The 16,854-nt window shown below is 36.9% G+C and overlaps 2 protein-coding genes across 8 annotated transcripts; one reads left to right on the forward strand and one right to left on the reverse strand.

Moving 5' to 3' along the window:
- On the forward strand, nt 1-8,257 carry LSMT-L (Rubisco methyltransferase family protein). Its single transcript, XM_028251691.2, has 6 exons — nt 1-554; nt 671-699; nt 2,853-3,064; nt 5,414-5,536; nt 6,277-6,681; nt 7,631-8,257. The coding sequence occupies exons 1-6, from the start codon at nt 64-66 to the stop codon at nt 7,844-7,846; spliced, it is 1,476 nt and encodes a 491-aa protein (XP_028107492.2). The 5' UTR covers nt 1-63; the 3' UTR covers nt 7,847-8,257.
- Nucleotides 8,258-8,768: 511 nt separating this feature from the next.
- LOC114306442 (O-fucosyltransferase family protein) lies at nt 8,769-16,599 on the reverse strand. Of its 7 annotated transcripts, none has more exons than XM_082871034.1 (9): nt 16,175-16,530; nt 15,607-16,036; nt 12,731-12,798; nt 12,568-12,656; nt 12,321-12,483; nt 11,442-11,731; nt 10,789-10,993; nt 9,590-9,747; nt 8,769-9,507 (listed from the first exon to the last, which is right to left on the reverse strand). In XM_082871034.1, exons 2-9 carry the CDS (start codon nt 15,875-15,877, stop codon nt 9,234-9,236), a joined length of 1,518 nt encoding a protein of 505 aa, XP_082727160.1. In that variant the 5' UTR covers nt 15,878-16,036; nt 16,175-16,530; the 3' UTR covers nt 8,769-9,233. The 7 variants fall into 7 exon arrangements, with proteins under 7 accessions (XP_082727160.1, XP_082727165.1, XP_082727161.1 ...); XM_082871039.1 differs by having other exon boundaries at nt 8,769-9,518; nt 16,175-16,516; XM_082871035.1 differs by having other exon boundaries at nt 15,607-15,957; nt 16,175-16,498.
- Between the last annotated feature and the right edge of the window lie 255 nt (nt 16,600-16,854).

Genomic DNA, 16,854 nt, shown 5'->3' on the forward strand with positions numbered 1-16,854 from the left:
ACCACATTAACGGTTACCTTACACACCTCATCTCCACTCCATCATCAGTAGAAGTGAAAGACTATGGCCACTCTCTTCTCCCTCCCTTTATCTTCCTCCGCTTTTCTTTCCTCTCTCAAAAATTCCCTAAATCAATCGACTTTCCCAAGAAACAAACAAACCCTCCATTTCAAAACCCCTCTCTCTGTACACTCTCTTCTCTCCCCTGAATCTGACCCACCACCACTGGCCATCCAAACCTTCTGGCAGTGGCTCTCCAGCGAAGGAATCATCTCTTCCAAGTCTCCGGTGAAGCCCGGAATTGTACCTGAAGGTCTGGGACTGGTTGCTCAGAGAAACATAGCTCGAAATGAGGTCGTTTTGGAAGTACCCAAGAAGTTCTGGATCAACCCAGATACAGTCTCGGGTTCGGTGATTGGGAGTGTTTGCGGTGGTTTGAAGCCTTGGGTCTCTGTTGCTCTGTTTTTGATCAGAGAGAAGAAGTTAGGAGATGACTCCAAGTGGCGATATTACATTGATATTCTTCCAGAGTACACTGATTCTACTATATATTGGTGGGTTTGGCTTTGTTTGGTTGTTGGTTTTGTGATTCAGTGATTTGGGCTTGTCTTACTTGGTTGGTTTTTTGATGGGTTTGAAATTCTGGTGTTGTTTGATGTATCCAGTGCAGGTCAGAAGAGGAGCTCTCTGAGATTCAAGGTTAGTGTGTTACAAGGTTTCTTTGATGTTTGAATTGTCGTTTGTTTATTGTTTGAATTTGAATCATATAAATTTTCGAGTTTGAAGTTAAAGTTTGGGATTTAATTTGGTGCTGCTTATGGACAATTTGATGCAAATGTGTGTGGTTGGTCATCCATATTGTTTACAATGGTGAAGTAAAATGCAAATGCCTGTTTGAGTCATGGTGCTTGATGCAATGTCTGGTAACCCACTTTATTTTTTGTTTTTCCTCTCAAACTTTGTTATATTCAAGTAAAATTTGATAGATGTGTTGACACTTTTTTGTCTAAACTGTTAGAACAATCTTCTGTGAAAAACAAATAAATTGAAACAAATCAAACAAATAAAATAAATTACGTACCGAATTTATTTTTACCGAACCGCATGAATTTTTAAAGACCAAGTCGAGTGTGTGACAGTCTATCCTTAAAACAGATTCTCCCCGTTACGGTGCTTACGGGTAAGTGGCGTCTATCTCCCAAGATACAATGATTTTCACAAATTTGTAGTAGCACTCCAAACAAATTTGTCCGGCGAACTAGAACCTTGTGTTCTTGTGTTCTGTACTCTCTTTAAAATTCTCTAAAACTAGAATGTAGAATAAATAATGCAGAGCAAAATAGGAAGGAAACAAAGAAATTTCAGGATAATTTCAGGATGCCAAATCTGTTGGACTGTGCTGGAAGGCCGAACAGGTGTGATATAAACCTGGAACAGATATGAGTTTAAACCGAACAGGTGCAACACTATTTCAAACAGATATAATTTGAATTTCAAACAGATTCACAGCAGTTACAGAACTGAATCTGTCTGGGAAAACAGTCCGAAACTGCTGGGAAGTTTTGGCAGTTTAAGACCTGTTTGAAAATTGAATCTGTTGAGGAATGAGGAAGAGACACAAAATTTTGGAAAAAATTTGAATTCAAATTTAATTTGAAATACAAATAATTTACTACAAGAATTTTTTGAAAAAATTCAAATAAATTTTGTCCAAAAAATTAATGTTAGAACCGACCTGGTCCACACCCGGAGGGACGGAGGCGCGTGTAGTGGTTTGGGCTAAGATTCAATTTGTCCATAACTACTCCCTTCTACAAACTTAGGGTGCCCCTTGGGACCCAACCCAAGTTAGTACACTAAGAGCTTATATCCCCACAACTCTCTTAAAGTTTCAATGTGGGATTAGCTTTACAAAGAAACCCACATTTAAATCTTTAAATGTCTAATTCCACGAACCTAAAAACGACATTAACTTCCCATTCAGTCAAAAATGGTTTTGACGAATCGTTTTCACCATGTAACTTACCAAGCGGCAAGGAACACATCACCTCTTCAGACCCACCCCGAAAGATGTTTGGGACCCACTCAATTTTGGGCTAAAAAATAGCCCAAAATAAGCCTATATAAAACCATTTTTCCAACATAAACTCCAGGGAAAGAAATTTGCGAACTTACTTTACAAATTGATGCGTCTTGTCACTAAATGTGTTCTTCTTAGGCCATCTCCAGCTCTTACTCAAATTTGAGTGAAAAACATATTTGATATGATGTACTCCAATGGATAAATTTGTATTTAAGCATAAATTTGAGTGAAAGCTTCAGTAATAGTAGAGTTGTATAATTGGAAGCTACAAAATGGTCTTGAAAACAGGAGTAAACGTTTGAGCCTCCTTTGACTTGGGTAAAAAAATGGGTAAAACTCAATTTGAAATAAGTTTGAGTCAAGGAGTGGAGAGATTTTTGAGTGGCTATTACCCAATTTTAAGTTTGATATAGGTTTGAGTCAAAGGTTGGAGATGCCCTTAAACCACATGGTAATGTGACAAATTCAAGTTAGGTGCCACATCACTTTGTAAGCAAAGTTTGTTTTTTTAATAGAAGTGGCATTTTCCTTTTCATTTCAAATGCCTTGTAAGCTGCTGAGGGCTAAAGATGCTTGAACTCAAAACATTGGTCCAACAAGTAAATAAGGTTAACCCTATTTTGAGATCTTAATCATAAGACCAAAAACTCTAAACAAAACGTCCGTGTGGGCTGATCACAATGTCTCTATGGTTTATAGTTAATCTACCAATTGGCTGCATTTTCTTGTCATCCAGAATTGGAATTTTGATAGAACTAAAATTTTGCAGGGACCCAACTGTTGAGCACGACAATGGGGGTGAAAGAATATGTGCAGAGTGAATTTGAAAAAGTGGAAGAGGAAGTCATACTTCCTCATAAGCAGCTTTTCCCTTTCCCTATAACATTTGATGATTTTCTGTGGGTGTTTGGGATACTCAAATCAAGAGCATTTTCTCGCCTTCGTGGACAAAATCTTGTTCTGATCCCTCTTGCCGACCTGGTATGTTCTTTTCTCCCCCATGAAATCAGCTTTCATTGGTACTGTTTTTCGAACTTTGATTATCAGAGTAATATAGCTTGTGAACAAAGAACAGAAGTTCTCTAATTCCAGTAAAGAGAGCCCATGTTTTCTAGGCCATGATTCAGCATCAACTCCGTAAAAATATTAATATTATGCTTCATATTATGTCTTTGGATGGTGTGAAGGTATTACTCAATATAATTATTCCAGGAATTACTGAAGTTGATATTTTTTTTTTTGATAAATAAGTAAATTTATTAGAAAAGCGTTAAGATGATGCAAAGAATACAATTTCAAACCCCCAAAGAAACAATGCTAAACTATCAAATCCTCTATGAAATCAACATAAGCTAAAACATATGGATCAACCAATCCTCTAACCCAATTATATAGCACCATAAGTAGCAGCCTCTCCAGCCAAGAAATTGACTGAGACACCCCTTCGAATACACGCTTGTTAAGCTCCAACCTAATAAGCCACATTAAACGGTCAGAGGCAATCAGCCATGCCTTCCAACGTCTCCTCCCAACCCTATCCCCAGCCCAACTTTGCAAGCCAACACTGAACCTGGCTGCACCCAAACCAAATCAAAAATCCCCACAATAAGCATCCAGAGCCGATATGTAACTGGACAATGAACGAGCAAATGGTCCACTGACTAAGCATCACCACCACACAAATAACACCAATTCACCAATATATGCCCACGACACATCAAATTGTCACGACACATCAAATTGTCAATCCTAAGGCCACCGTCCACACAAAGAAAGCTACCTTAGATGGCATGCCCAACACCCAGACACATTTCCAAGGAAACAAAACCGCATCAACATAAACGAGCACACCATAGTAGGAAGACACATAGAAAAGCCCCTTAGAACCGGGACAGGCCCAAACTATAGAATCTTCCCCTGCACCCCCAGGTTGCAACCCATATAAGAAACCCAACAGCTCCACTAACTAATCCATCTCCCAATCCTGAACCTCACGACGTAGCCGCATATTCCATACCACCACCTAGCCTTGACCTATTCGAGCCGCCTCCACCATAACCTCACAATCCTCTGCAATCCCAAAAATCAAAGGAAACAGGTGCTCTAGAGAGGCATCCCCACACCACCTAGAAACGAACTCTATCGCCCAGCCCTACCTTCAACTAAATCCTTCTCCAAAACTTCGCTTAACCCAACCAAATCCCTTTCCAGACACCACAACCATGAGGGTGTCCCACCCTACCTGAGCACCACCCCCTTCTACCCAGACCAAACTTTGCCACAACCACCTTCCGCCATAAATGCTCCATTTCCCCCACAAAACGCCACAACCACTTAGCCAGTTATGCCAAATTAAACATAACCAACCACCTAACTCCCAAAACCCCTAACTCCTTAGGATGACAAACCCAATCCCATGCCACCAAATGAGAATGAGAACCCTCCCCCTCATTTCCCCATAAAAAATCCCGCTGCAACTTCTCAATCCGCTTCGCAACTGTCATCTAGATCACATGAACCGACATAAAATAAGTTGGGATACTCGACAAGACACTCTTGACTAACGTAATCTTCCCACCTTTAGATAAATATTGACGCTTTCACCCTGCCAACTGCCGCTGCACACGCTCCACCACTTTGTCCCACCCCACGAGGGCCTTGAAAGAAGCACCCAAAGGAAGACCAAGACACGAAACTGACAGAGACGCCATCTTGCAACCAAAAATTGCTGCCAACACCGGGAGCCGAACCACCTCACCTACTGGAGTTAATTCAAACTTTGAGAGATTCACACGAAGACCAGACATAGCCTCAAAACACAGCAACACACACTGAAGATGTCCAATCTGACTAGCATCCGCATCTGAAGTTGATATATACAACTATAATGGCTGTGGATTTTATAATATTTTATATATTTTGTCTGTTTTATAATGAGAACATTTTATGAACAATACAAATCCTACTTATTAATGACAAATATGTTATTACCAACTAAAAAAATTTATATATTTTATTATATAAATCACACAATTCACTACGCTTGAACCCAAATATTTAACATAACAGCTACTCTAAGGACCAAAAAGTAAAATCAACCAAACAAAAACTGCTGTTCAGTTGCTCACTACACCCTTTGCATTCTCACCCACAATCTCATGGTAGTTTTTCGACAAAGTAATCAAGGATATCATCTTCAACCACCATGTTTTGTATCAAATAAAGAATTCAAGTCCAGTTCTGCAGTGTTCTATCTTCATGTGATGTTTTGTTAAATTTAACTGCCTTTAGTCAGAAACTTCACATCTGCAAACCTAACTTTTGTATCAGATCAACCACAGCCCCAACATAACCACAGAGGAATATGCATATGAGATCAAAGGAGCCGGTCTTTTCTCTAGGGACCTTCTATTCTCTTTACGGAGTCCAGTATATGTCAAGGCTGGTGAGCAGGTGAAATTTCCATGCTTGTGATATTTTGAATGGGGAAAAGTCTATGAACCCAGAAAAAATAACCTGAAAATTATCCAGAATTTCAAATCTAGGGTGTAGATTTAATCTTCTTGTTGTGGGGCCATTCCATGAATGAATTTTGGCCTTAGATTGTAAATTCTGGGTAATTTTCTGATCTTTTTCTGGTATGTAGACCTGCGGTTTTAACTGTATTATTTCAGCACTAGTGGCTTAAACAATTATGTATGCCTCTATTTATATATATTCTGAAAGGTTTTTGTGGCGGAGATTTTGGACAAATCAGTGGGATCCCAAATCAGTAAATATACATGCCTCTAGTCTATTGGATTGGATATTAATTTTGAAAAACAAAACAAGATCTTAACTAAATCTTTTATGTCTAAACTGTCTAGGCCTAGTGAATAGGCCAAGATTATGATCACAACCCACTAAATTCTGAAAATATATATATTGTATAAAATTGTTGAAAACTTAATCAAGAATTTATACTGTAATGTTTGAATGATTGATATGGAAGTTGTAGGGCGTCATTGTAATAACTTGCGGTTATGAAGTTATATAAAGTACTTTGATAACTATCAAACAATGAAACACAGAAAAATTGCCTCATCAATACCCCGAAATCCTGAAATTAGCATTGGAAGGTTGAATGGAGTTTTTTTTTTAAATCCAAGTAAATGGTTATACAAGATCTTATATAACATAGCTTTATCTGATAGGTACTGATACAATACGATCTGGATAAGAGCAATGCTGAGTTGGCTATGGATTATGGATTCGTAGAATCAAGGCCAGGGCGCAATGCATATACCTTAACGCTACAAATATCTGAATCGGATGAATTTTTTGGGGACAAGCTGGACATTGCTGAATCAAATGGTCTGAGCGAAACTGCATACTTCGACATCACTTTGGGCAGTCCTCTCCCACCTGCAATGATTCCGTATCTGCGGCTCGTAGCACTTAGGGGAACTGATGCTTTTCTCCTCGAGTCCATATTTAGAAACGCTGTTTGGGGCCACCTTGAATTGCCTGTTAGCCGTGCCAATGAAGAGCTCATATGCCAAGTTGTCCGCGGTGCTTGTAACTCTGCTCTTGCTGGCTATCATACCACGATTGAAGAGGTAAATTGTATTTAATTTTCATTTCCCTTATAATATGTTCTTATTTTATGTTAATCTAGTTATCTATTTTTTATGCATGTGGCATAAAATAATTGATAAATAAGAATTATATAATTGAACTAAGTTTGACTGCCTAGACATCCTTGGAATCTCCAGAGTCACATTAATAATGCTTTGCTGTTATGTGGTAACACTGTTTGTTTACTGTAATAGTATGCTAATGCTAGATTAATCTTCTATTCCAAATTGTAAAAGATGGTTTCTTCCCACACTATCTTCTTTTTTTTTTTGGGAGGGGTAAAAAAAAAAAAAAGATCATCCATTTATAGATGAAAATATGCACTTACGTTTCTTGGTACATGGATCGGTAACATGGTATACTACATTCTCTAAAATGCAGTATGATAGGTGTAGACTTGTTTAGATTATACTATTAAAATTTAAAATTTCTCTAAAACAATTTTCTTTTAACAATTAGAGATTCCATAAAATGTTGCTTTTCTTTTAAAAATTAATCATGTTACAACACGTTTCTATGAGCATTATGACATTATTATTTTTTTACATTTTGTCATAACAAAACTCCACTCTCTAGATTTTAATTTATTATATATTTTATTATTTTTATCCTAAGATAACTTTTAAAAGCTGTATTGGAAAATATTTTTGGGATTGCTTTGGATCGAAAATGTACTATATTTCATAATGTATGTTCCAAAACGTAAATTGCTAAGGTATTAGCTGTTTTTTTTTTTTTTTTCTTCTAGTAACACTGATATACACAGTTTTGTTGTTGCTACTTGATACTGTCCGAGACTTAATTGCTCTAAAAGTTGTAATAATTAAATAGAAAAGCTGAATATACACAGTTTTGTTGTTTCTACTTGATACTGTCCGAGACTTAATTGCTCTAAAGTTTGTAATAATTAAATAGAAAAGCTGAATGCAGGATGAGAAGTTGATGGAAGACGAAAATCTTGATCCGAGGCTTCGCATAGCAGTCGGGATTAGAGCAGGGGAGAAGAAAGTGTTACAACAAATAGAAGGAATTTTCAAGGAGAGGGAACTAGAATTGAATGAGTTGGAATACTATCAAGAAAGGAGGCTCAAGGATCTTGGCCTCGCTGGCGAGCTAGGCGAAATAATTTTCTGGGAGCCCAAGTAGGAAATTCCGAGGTCTTCTACATGTAGAGATTACAAAATGGGGTTTAAGAGGCAATTCCGTGAATGCTACGGAAAATGAAGACTCCAATGTACTGACCAGAGAAAAGAGAACAGCTTATACAGACCATTAATCAAGTTTCCGGGGAGATTTGGACATGGATCTTTCTACAGAGGTTTATTTTCTTGTTTTAATTTTTTTCACAACTTAAAGTTTAGTCTATGTTACCCAGATTTACCTATCGCTAGGCTACCTCTCATTCAAAAGACAGAGAGTGATTACCCATATGCATTATTTAAACTCTGACCTGATGTATTTCCATGACAAGAGTGACAATCAATCTGTAATATGCCATTTCCTCCATTCACTTGGAAACCAAGTTATCTTTTTAATAATTATTATTATCTTTTTACATTTTCTTGTATTTATTGCAATCATTTTTAGATCCGTACTGAGAACAATGCTTCTGTGAGCCAAAACGGGTATAGAAGAAAGTGTTATTGTTTCTAAAACTATATTTATTAAGCTACCTCCAAGCTCTTTAATGAGCCTTCTCAAGACATTTCATCATCTCCACACAGGCCAAGAATTACGTCTCCAAATTTCTCAATTCTCAAATCTCTCGTCTTTTTATTTGAACACAATCGTTGAATCAGATAAAAATTTTGGGATATGGCTTATGAGTTCTTTAAGACGAGGAAAAACTAATTTGATTGAGAAAATTGAGGATCAAGTGAAAAGAACAAGGATTTTAGCATCTTGATGGAGCTCCAACATAAGAATGCTGAGAGCGGTAATGCAAGGGATTAATGCCCTTGTCCAAGAGCACTGTAAACATTTCTAGTTTGAATTTCACTTTTTCTTATTTTCCAAAGTGCACTAGCGCCCCTTATTGAAAAGCAAAGCAAGAATAAAGAAGGTTGACTTCGAAAAAGAAGGGCCAACTATTCATGTTATAATCGTTGTAAAGGCACCTTAAAAAAGCGTTCCTTCAAACAATAACACATCAATAGTATTGCATTTGAGAGCTTCTGAAAAATAAATACAATGCTGCAACATCCTTTTAACTGTGGGAAATTATGTAACAGCACTGGTCAAGTCAACCAAGAGAATAAAGTAAAAAATAACATATGAACAAAGGAATGATGAATACATCTCTAAATGTGCCCAAAAGGAGAACTTTCAAATTTCTTTGCCGCCGTTTCTTACCAAGAAGCTCATCGGATACAAAAACAATTCTTTAGACACCCGAATGAACTCCAGGTTAGATAACCCGTTAGGAACGAGCATACAGTCATTTCAAGCGCTGGTTGGTTCACCAGAATATCTCTGCAATGGGCTACCAACAGGGCACCCAAAATGAAGGAGCATTTAGATTTTATGGCATACCTCACTGGATTGTAGTCGAATTGCCAGAGAGTAACAAGTCATCACAACTTGTTCTCTCACAAAGGCACTCTTGAGGATTCGCATAGAAATAATCTTCTTCCTTGGGCTTGTCTGCAATAACAATACGACGAGTTGGCTGACCCATTTTTTTTTCATGTGCCAGCCGAACACGAACTGAGAACTCATCCCACAATAGCGTCCCATTCTGATGCAAATCCAACAACTCTACAAGCTTTCTTCGATCAAGTTGGGTGGTGTTTTTAAACCCGAGATACCTGCATGAGTTCTAATCAGGAATGTCTTCAAGATTTGTTGCAAATTTGTCATCTTGTTTTGCAAAGTAGGGTATATATATACCTGCGGTGACCTTCCACTAATCTTGCCATGTTCCCATCGTAAGTTGGGACAAAAATGTTACTGGCAATTGAAACCATGAAATCCAAGGCTGCCATTTGAGATGAATGATTCTGGAATTGCCGCAGTTCTTCTGGATCCAGCAGCATTTCCTTTTTCACCTGAAAATTACAATTGCGGCTGAATTCAATAATCATACACAACACAAAATTACTAGAAAGTGTAGCCAATTGTAATTAAGAAATCTGCAGTTACATATAAGAGAGACAACCATGCCCATGCTTAACCAAATAAATATGCATACTCTGGACTTGTTCCTGCCTGGTAAGGCTCCCAAGCTCATGTGAATAAGAATGATCAGAATGGTCCCATTTGTCATTTTAATGGATATTATCATGATGAAGTTTCATAACCATCAATAACATGTAATAAGTTAGAAGATCCAGGTCAAACATTATTATTATTATTTGGGTTAAATACACAATTAGTCCCCAAAGTATGCGTCTTGTGTCATTTTAGTCCTGATGTTTCAAATGTATCAATTTGGTCCTCAACCTATTAATTTTGTTATTAGCCCCCACCTCCATTTCCATCTACAATTGACAATGGTAGTAAAGGCATTTTCTTCAAACCTCTTATGACTCTGAATAAGTTGGGGACTAAGTTGTCACAATTGAAATATTGGGGACCAAAATGTAACAAAACACATTCTTTGGGGACTACTTTTTTGCTGATGTGTAAATGTGGGTTGACAAAAATGCCGTTACTTCCTTTATCAATTGTAGACCGAAACGGAGGAACGGACCACTTAGTGACAAAATTAATAGGTTGGGGATCAAATTGACACATTTGAAACATCGGAGACCAAAATGATACGAGACACATACTTAAGGGACCATTGTGTATTTAATAATTATTACTGATAAATACATTCTAAATAAAGCATCAGTCATTCATTTTCCTTAGGAGGACAGATCAAATTTAAAAGGCATCCTTGACCTTCAACATGCATGCTACAAGCACCAAGTACCTTGGCGTGACATCATCATGAGCTGATTAATATTCATCCTAAAATGATGATCGACAGATTTTGGGCAAAATCTGAAGTTTCACAAGCATTCAGCAGGGTTACAAAATTTCAGAAGTTTCAAATTTGCAGGATCAAAACAAAAAAGACAAGACACGAGGTAAAAATAACTCACAATCTGTGGAAATGCAGTTCTTAATGCCGCAAGTCTCCTCCAACCACCATAAATCTCCCCAGATGCAATATATATTTGTGTATCCTTATCAAAACCCAATGCTTGTAAAACTAATGCTGCCTCCTCTGGGGTAAGTGGACACAGACCTTGTGATCTCTTCTCTTCAGACACTATCTCTTTCTCTCTCCACCAAGGGAATGCATACCTGGACCAACAATGCAATAAAGAAACATTTTATTTATTACATGTTTCTCATTAAATGACCAGACCTAATCTCTTTGATGATTGTTCTAAGATACGATTATTGAGTAAAGAGAACATCAGATTCATAAATTAGGTCAGCTAAGTCGAAGCAAAAGTTCTTGCCTTAACCAGCATCTAACAACTGTTTCAAAAACAACAGAAAGAAATCACCAGTATCTGGCAGACCCAAATACAACTCAATTAAGTTAAACCAGCAAATCATCTCACACAATCAATATCCTTTTCAAGAGTATGAACTGTTATGAAACAATAAAATTTTCTCAATATTGGTTATGTATTACCAAATTAAATTTATTCACTGTACAACTGTCTAATTGAGATATATTATAAGCAACGAGGAAAGATAAGATTCTACTGAAAAAAATGTTTGAAAATTACAATGCAGTTACCTCAACCGTTTCAGCTCCTCAGCTTCCTCCTTGGAGCAGCCATGGGTACAACCCGAGAAAGCCAACATGTCCATCTCATATCTTAGATGCAATGCTAAAAAGGGTCCCTTTCCTTGAAGAATTCGAACCAATTTGTATCCCAAAGCCTCAATCTCAGGAGTGAATTTCAGTGCCTGGAAATTGACACGGCACCTGAGTTTCTGAAGATAGAGAGGAATGCCATTGTTTGCCAAACGAGTGTCTGTTCTGTTGAAGTGTATCACCTTATACTTGTCAAAAAGGGGCAAAATCTGCAAAATGAAGCAAAACCATCAGATCAGGATGCTCAGCAGTTCAGAAATAAGAAACGGAGAGGCTATTTCACAATGGTCTGGCTCAAGTTATCTAAAGATTGATCCAAAGCCAACCAAAGCAAACTTGAGTGTACTTATACTCAGCTGTATGCTTTGTATCCCCACTCAAAAACAAGAGGGAGTGAATATCAATTAAAATCAATACAAGGGTGTAGAATCTAGAATGAGCATATCTGCATTTGCATGACCAAACTAAACAATTTACAGTTTGGCAAACACATCTCAATAAAGATTGAAGTTTCCCTTCCTTTTTTTCCTTTTTTTCTTGGGGAGGGGGTGGCTGTAGAGCAAATGCAAAAGTTATTTTCCAGATTTAGTTTGGATAGTCAATGTCAACATTATTTTCTGAATTGATTATCTACAAAATTTTACACACGCACAACTGCAGAGAATTATCCGAGAGAGAGAGAGAGAGAGAGAGGGGAATCAAATTTTCAGCCAATGTCATTTCAAACAAGCCATAGATTTACATGAGTAAAATATTTGTATTTTGCTCGCGTAAAGAACAACTAGAAAGTACACAAACCTGTTTTAAGTAATATTTTTCATTTGACCAGCTAACAGGAGGCATCTCAAAAGGTTGGTATCCATATTTCCTATTAAACCTCTTTGGCAACCTCCTGACAATTCTAACCTCATCTCTTAGTGAATCAATGAAGTGTTTCACATCAAAAATATCCTCAAAATCACTGCAAGTAAATACCACAAGTTGACACTTCAGAAGAATGAAGAAAAGAAAATGAAGTCACAACTTTTCAGACCAATAAAAATACCTAGGATCAGCCCAAAAGGACGTCTTATCAAGCTCTGGAACAACCAAAGTAAGATTCAAAAGACGAGCAACTGTCACCATATCACAGATCTGAAAGACAGAATATAAGTCAACATAAATACGAGCAGACCACATCAGAAAAAAGAAAAATAATGTATACAAACCGCAGCACGCATTTGATTCAAGCCTCCATTGCAAGACACTTTTAGGAAACCATTACTTGTGTAGTTCCCTGCAAAGTAATAGGAGTGGTAAGTACTAGTTTACAATAAATAAACTCTCTTGAGTAGAAAATCATGAACTTCTATAGGGTGTCATATGTCAGAGTTCCAATTGAAAAAGAAAAGGTTCACTGTATCTTACCAAATCATACTAAAATTAGTGTGATTATTCCCACCCAGTCACTCAATCTCACACACTCACATTTACATACACTCACTATCATTTACTTATTCACTCACACAAACACAATCACACAAACACACAAAGGAAGCAACAAAGTCTAGTTCGATCAATTTTTCACTGAGACAACATTCAGTGATAAATTTACCAGTCTGGTTTGTAGAAAATTATAGACAGAATCTGATTCACTTACACTCACTCACAAGACACCCCCAACACACACACAAAGAACAAGAGAGACTGACAAATGAATATGCAGCAGATTTGGCTTGAGAAACAGAAAAACAGAGACAGAGAGAGATGGACTGGAGGAGGAGCAAGATCTAAAAACACTGTTGCCTGGAGTCATTTGGAGTCGATTTCACTATTGGAACAACTAGATCGGTGTAGATCTAGAACTAGATGGGTGGATCGGCTATAGTGGAGGGTAGAGTGTAGAATGGAAACGGTGGAGGTGATTGGTGAACAATTGCACTGGATCAACGACGATGGAATGTAAATCAATGATGGTGGAGTGTAGATTGGTGGCGGTGGCCAGTTGATGGTGACAGTGGTGGTGGCCGGTGATAGTGGTCATGGAGGTGGCAGTGACACTGGCAAGCAACAATGGCAGTGGAGGTGGCCGGCAACAATGGCAATGTTAGTGTCTTCTTGGAGAAATGTTGGAGAGAGAGAAACATAGAGAAGAGAAGAGAATAAATGAATGAGAGCAAAATAAGTATATTAGGGTTTATTGATGCATTCAAAAAGTGTTCAGGACTTAAAAGTATTTAAGTCCATCAAATAGGATTGGTAAGTAATTTTCCCAAAATAAAACTAGGAGATGAAGGACTTTATGGTTCACAAATTCATACCTCTTTAGAAAACAAAAGAACCTGCGAATAAAAAAACATACATTCAGTCTTTGTTTCTCATAAATTTAATCAAGAATCCAAGAAAATTTGATGTTATGATGGGAAAAGAGAAAATTTGATGCTCTTCATTGTACCACGCCAAATCCTCTTAATCAAATTTCTCTCATTTTATCTTCAATGGGCACGCTATAGCATAAATCTTGTTCATTCCCTAATCCTATCTTTTTTAGTTTTGACACACATCCACCTTGACATCCTCATCTCGGCTAGACTCATTTTGTGAACTCGTTATTTCTTGATTGTCCAACACTACCATAATGGTTGGTCACATAGCCGCCTTACAAAATTTTTCTTTTGAACTCATAGGTATGCATCAATCACATCAAATGCACTCCTCCATTTGCACATTTTGTCTTAATACTATGAGTATCATCATTACCAATCTCTCCCCATTTATGCATAATTGAACCTACGTTGGTATTTTTTAACTTTTACTTAAACTACATTCTATATCTTCAGTTTTTTTCAACTTATTGTACACCCTGTTGACTCTAAAGCCTGTCCGTCCAAACTTCTAATTTAACATTTAGTCCTTGTGTTTATCCAATAAACAATATCATTAACGCTAAGCATCCACAATAGTACCTTATCTTGTATATTATTTGTCAATTCATCCATAACTACTACAAAAATATATGGGCTTTATGAGACCACTGATTTAAACCCGCATTGATAGCGCAATCACTACATTTTCCTAAGAGTATGTTCACTGTGGTCATAGCTCCACAATACATATCCTTATAAATTCAATATATCAATTCATAACCCCTTTATTTTATAAAACCAACCATATTATATCACTACAATCCTATATCATAGGTTTTCTGGTCTATAAAAATCACATGAGGATTTTTTTTTTTCATTTCTTTGTACCTTTCCATTAGTCTCTTCAGTACATAAACTACTTCTATTGTTGACCTTCCATACATGTATCCATGATCATAAGCTTAATACCTTCGTAATTTGTACAACTTTGAACATCTCACTATTTTTGTTCGTACATACTAAAATTCTCTTCTACCACTCACCTAGTATTTTCTTAGTTGATATAATTATATTAAATAGTTTTGTTGGCCTAGACACGCATAGTCATCAGATATTTGGACCCAACAACTCTTCTAGTTTTCAATCTTCGTCAATGGATATGTTAAGGAGTATACAGCTGTTTTCTTTATATATATATATATATATATCAGAGTGGCTATGTCTGATGTTGAGAGAATGAATAATCTTCGGCATGATTGAACCTCAAATACCCTAATTCTACAGATCAGCTATAGCCTGCAAGTATGAAGTTACAAAATCAAATCCCTCCCTTTCATTTTTCGTAATAGCCATGATGAGAAAGTATCAATTTCATGTAATTCCATGAACAAGATCATAGATCAAGCAGGAGATATTAACTAAATACAAAACTTTCAAATTAAAAGAAAAAAAGAAAAAAGAAAAAAAGCACATAATTGAATCAGAATAACCTGCATTTCTACAAGCTCCCCCACATATATCCAAAAATTCAAATCATCGAACCTACTAATCTTACTAGTAACAAATCTAGCTACTTTAAATAGATAATTTGTTATCCAAATTGTCAATTGCATCATAAAAACAATAGAAAAATTCAAAACCACACATGCCCATGTGCATAATCACTCTCAAACTTCAATGCATTTTCAGGCAAATCCTTCAAATCAATTGCAAGTTAGAGAATTCAAAAAGGGACTCACTTGGTGGAAGAAGAGGAGGAGACAACGGAACCTCTTCGACCTGGAACGATACTTTAGTGAACCCGATTAGCCGGTTCGATAACCCAGCCAACAATCGTGGCTGCCATAGCTCGCTCACCGCCACAAGCTGAACAAAACAGGTCCATATCAAAATGCTGGAACAAACCCTGATGAACCACACCTGTAACCGAGTCCTCTGGATCGCCGGCGCCGGCAAAGGCGCCGGAATCTTATCAGACCTCAACTGTACACCCTCAGATCTACCCTCCATCTCTCTCCTTCACACCTCATCGCCGCTTCATTCCCAAACACCGACAATCACCAAATTCTCATCACATTGATCAACGAAAACTAATGAATTTCATCCCGAACAAACAAACAAACAAAAACCTAGCACAATCATAATCTGAAAAATCCAAATCCTCCAAAACTGATTCAAAACAAAAAATCAAATCAATGAATCAAATCAAAACCTTTAAAGAGAGAAAATTTATTGAGAGAGGGGACAGGAGAGTTGAGAATTCACGAGGGAAAAGGAGATGAAATTAAAGAAGGTTCATTCACCCACCAAACACAACCGTGAAACGCTCTCCTCTTTTTCTTTTTTTTTTCCGGGGAAGCTTGTTATATTTTCTCGCTCTCTTCCTGTCCTGCTTGCTTTCTTGTACCAGTGGTTGAATGAATGAAGGGAACAGGAATTGATGAGAGAGAGAGAGAGAGTGTGTGTGTTTGGCTGGAGAGAAAATGACAGAAAAGAAAAGCCGTGTCTCCGAATGTGACGGAAATAGATCGCCGATCGACCAAAACAAACTTTGGAGACTCGATTGTTCCTATGCTTTTGAATCGTTTGTACTTTTTATTATTTAGATTAAATTAGATTTAGATTAGAAGCATATGATTAATGTTAATTTCGAATGTAAGTATGGTGTGTTCAGGTATTTTTGTCGTTTATTATTATTTCCGTACCAATTGCAGTGAATACTTCCACACTTCATTAACAAACCAAAAATATATATATTTATGCGTACAGGTGTGAACATTCTCACAATAAATTATATTAAAGTATTCAGGTATTATTAAAGTATTCAGTATTATTGATTAATTGAATATTTACAGCTAATAAGGAAAAAGATGTTTTAATGTCCTATTTAATTATATAGAGACTTTTTTTATTATTGAAATGGGTTGTCTTTTCATATTTTAAAGTTTTATAAGGTGTGCACGGTGTAATTTGATAATAAAATTACA

The sequence above is a fragment of the Camellia sinensis genome, chromosome 5, assembly GCF_055761805.1.
Source record: "Camellia sinensis isolate YWXY chromosome 5, ASM5576180v1, whole genome shotgun sequence".
Lineage (NCBI taxonomy): Eukaryota > Viridiplantae > Streptophyta > Magnoliopsida > Ericales > Theaceae > Camellia > Camellia sinensis.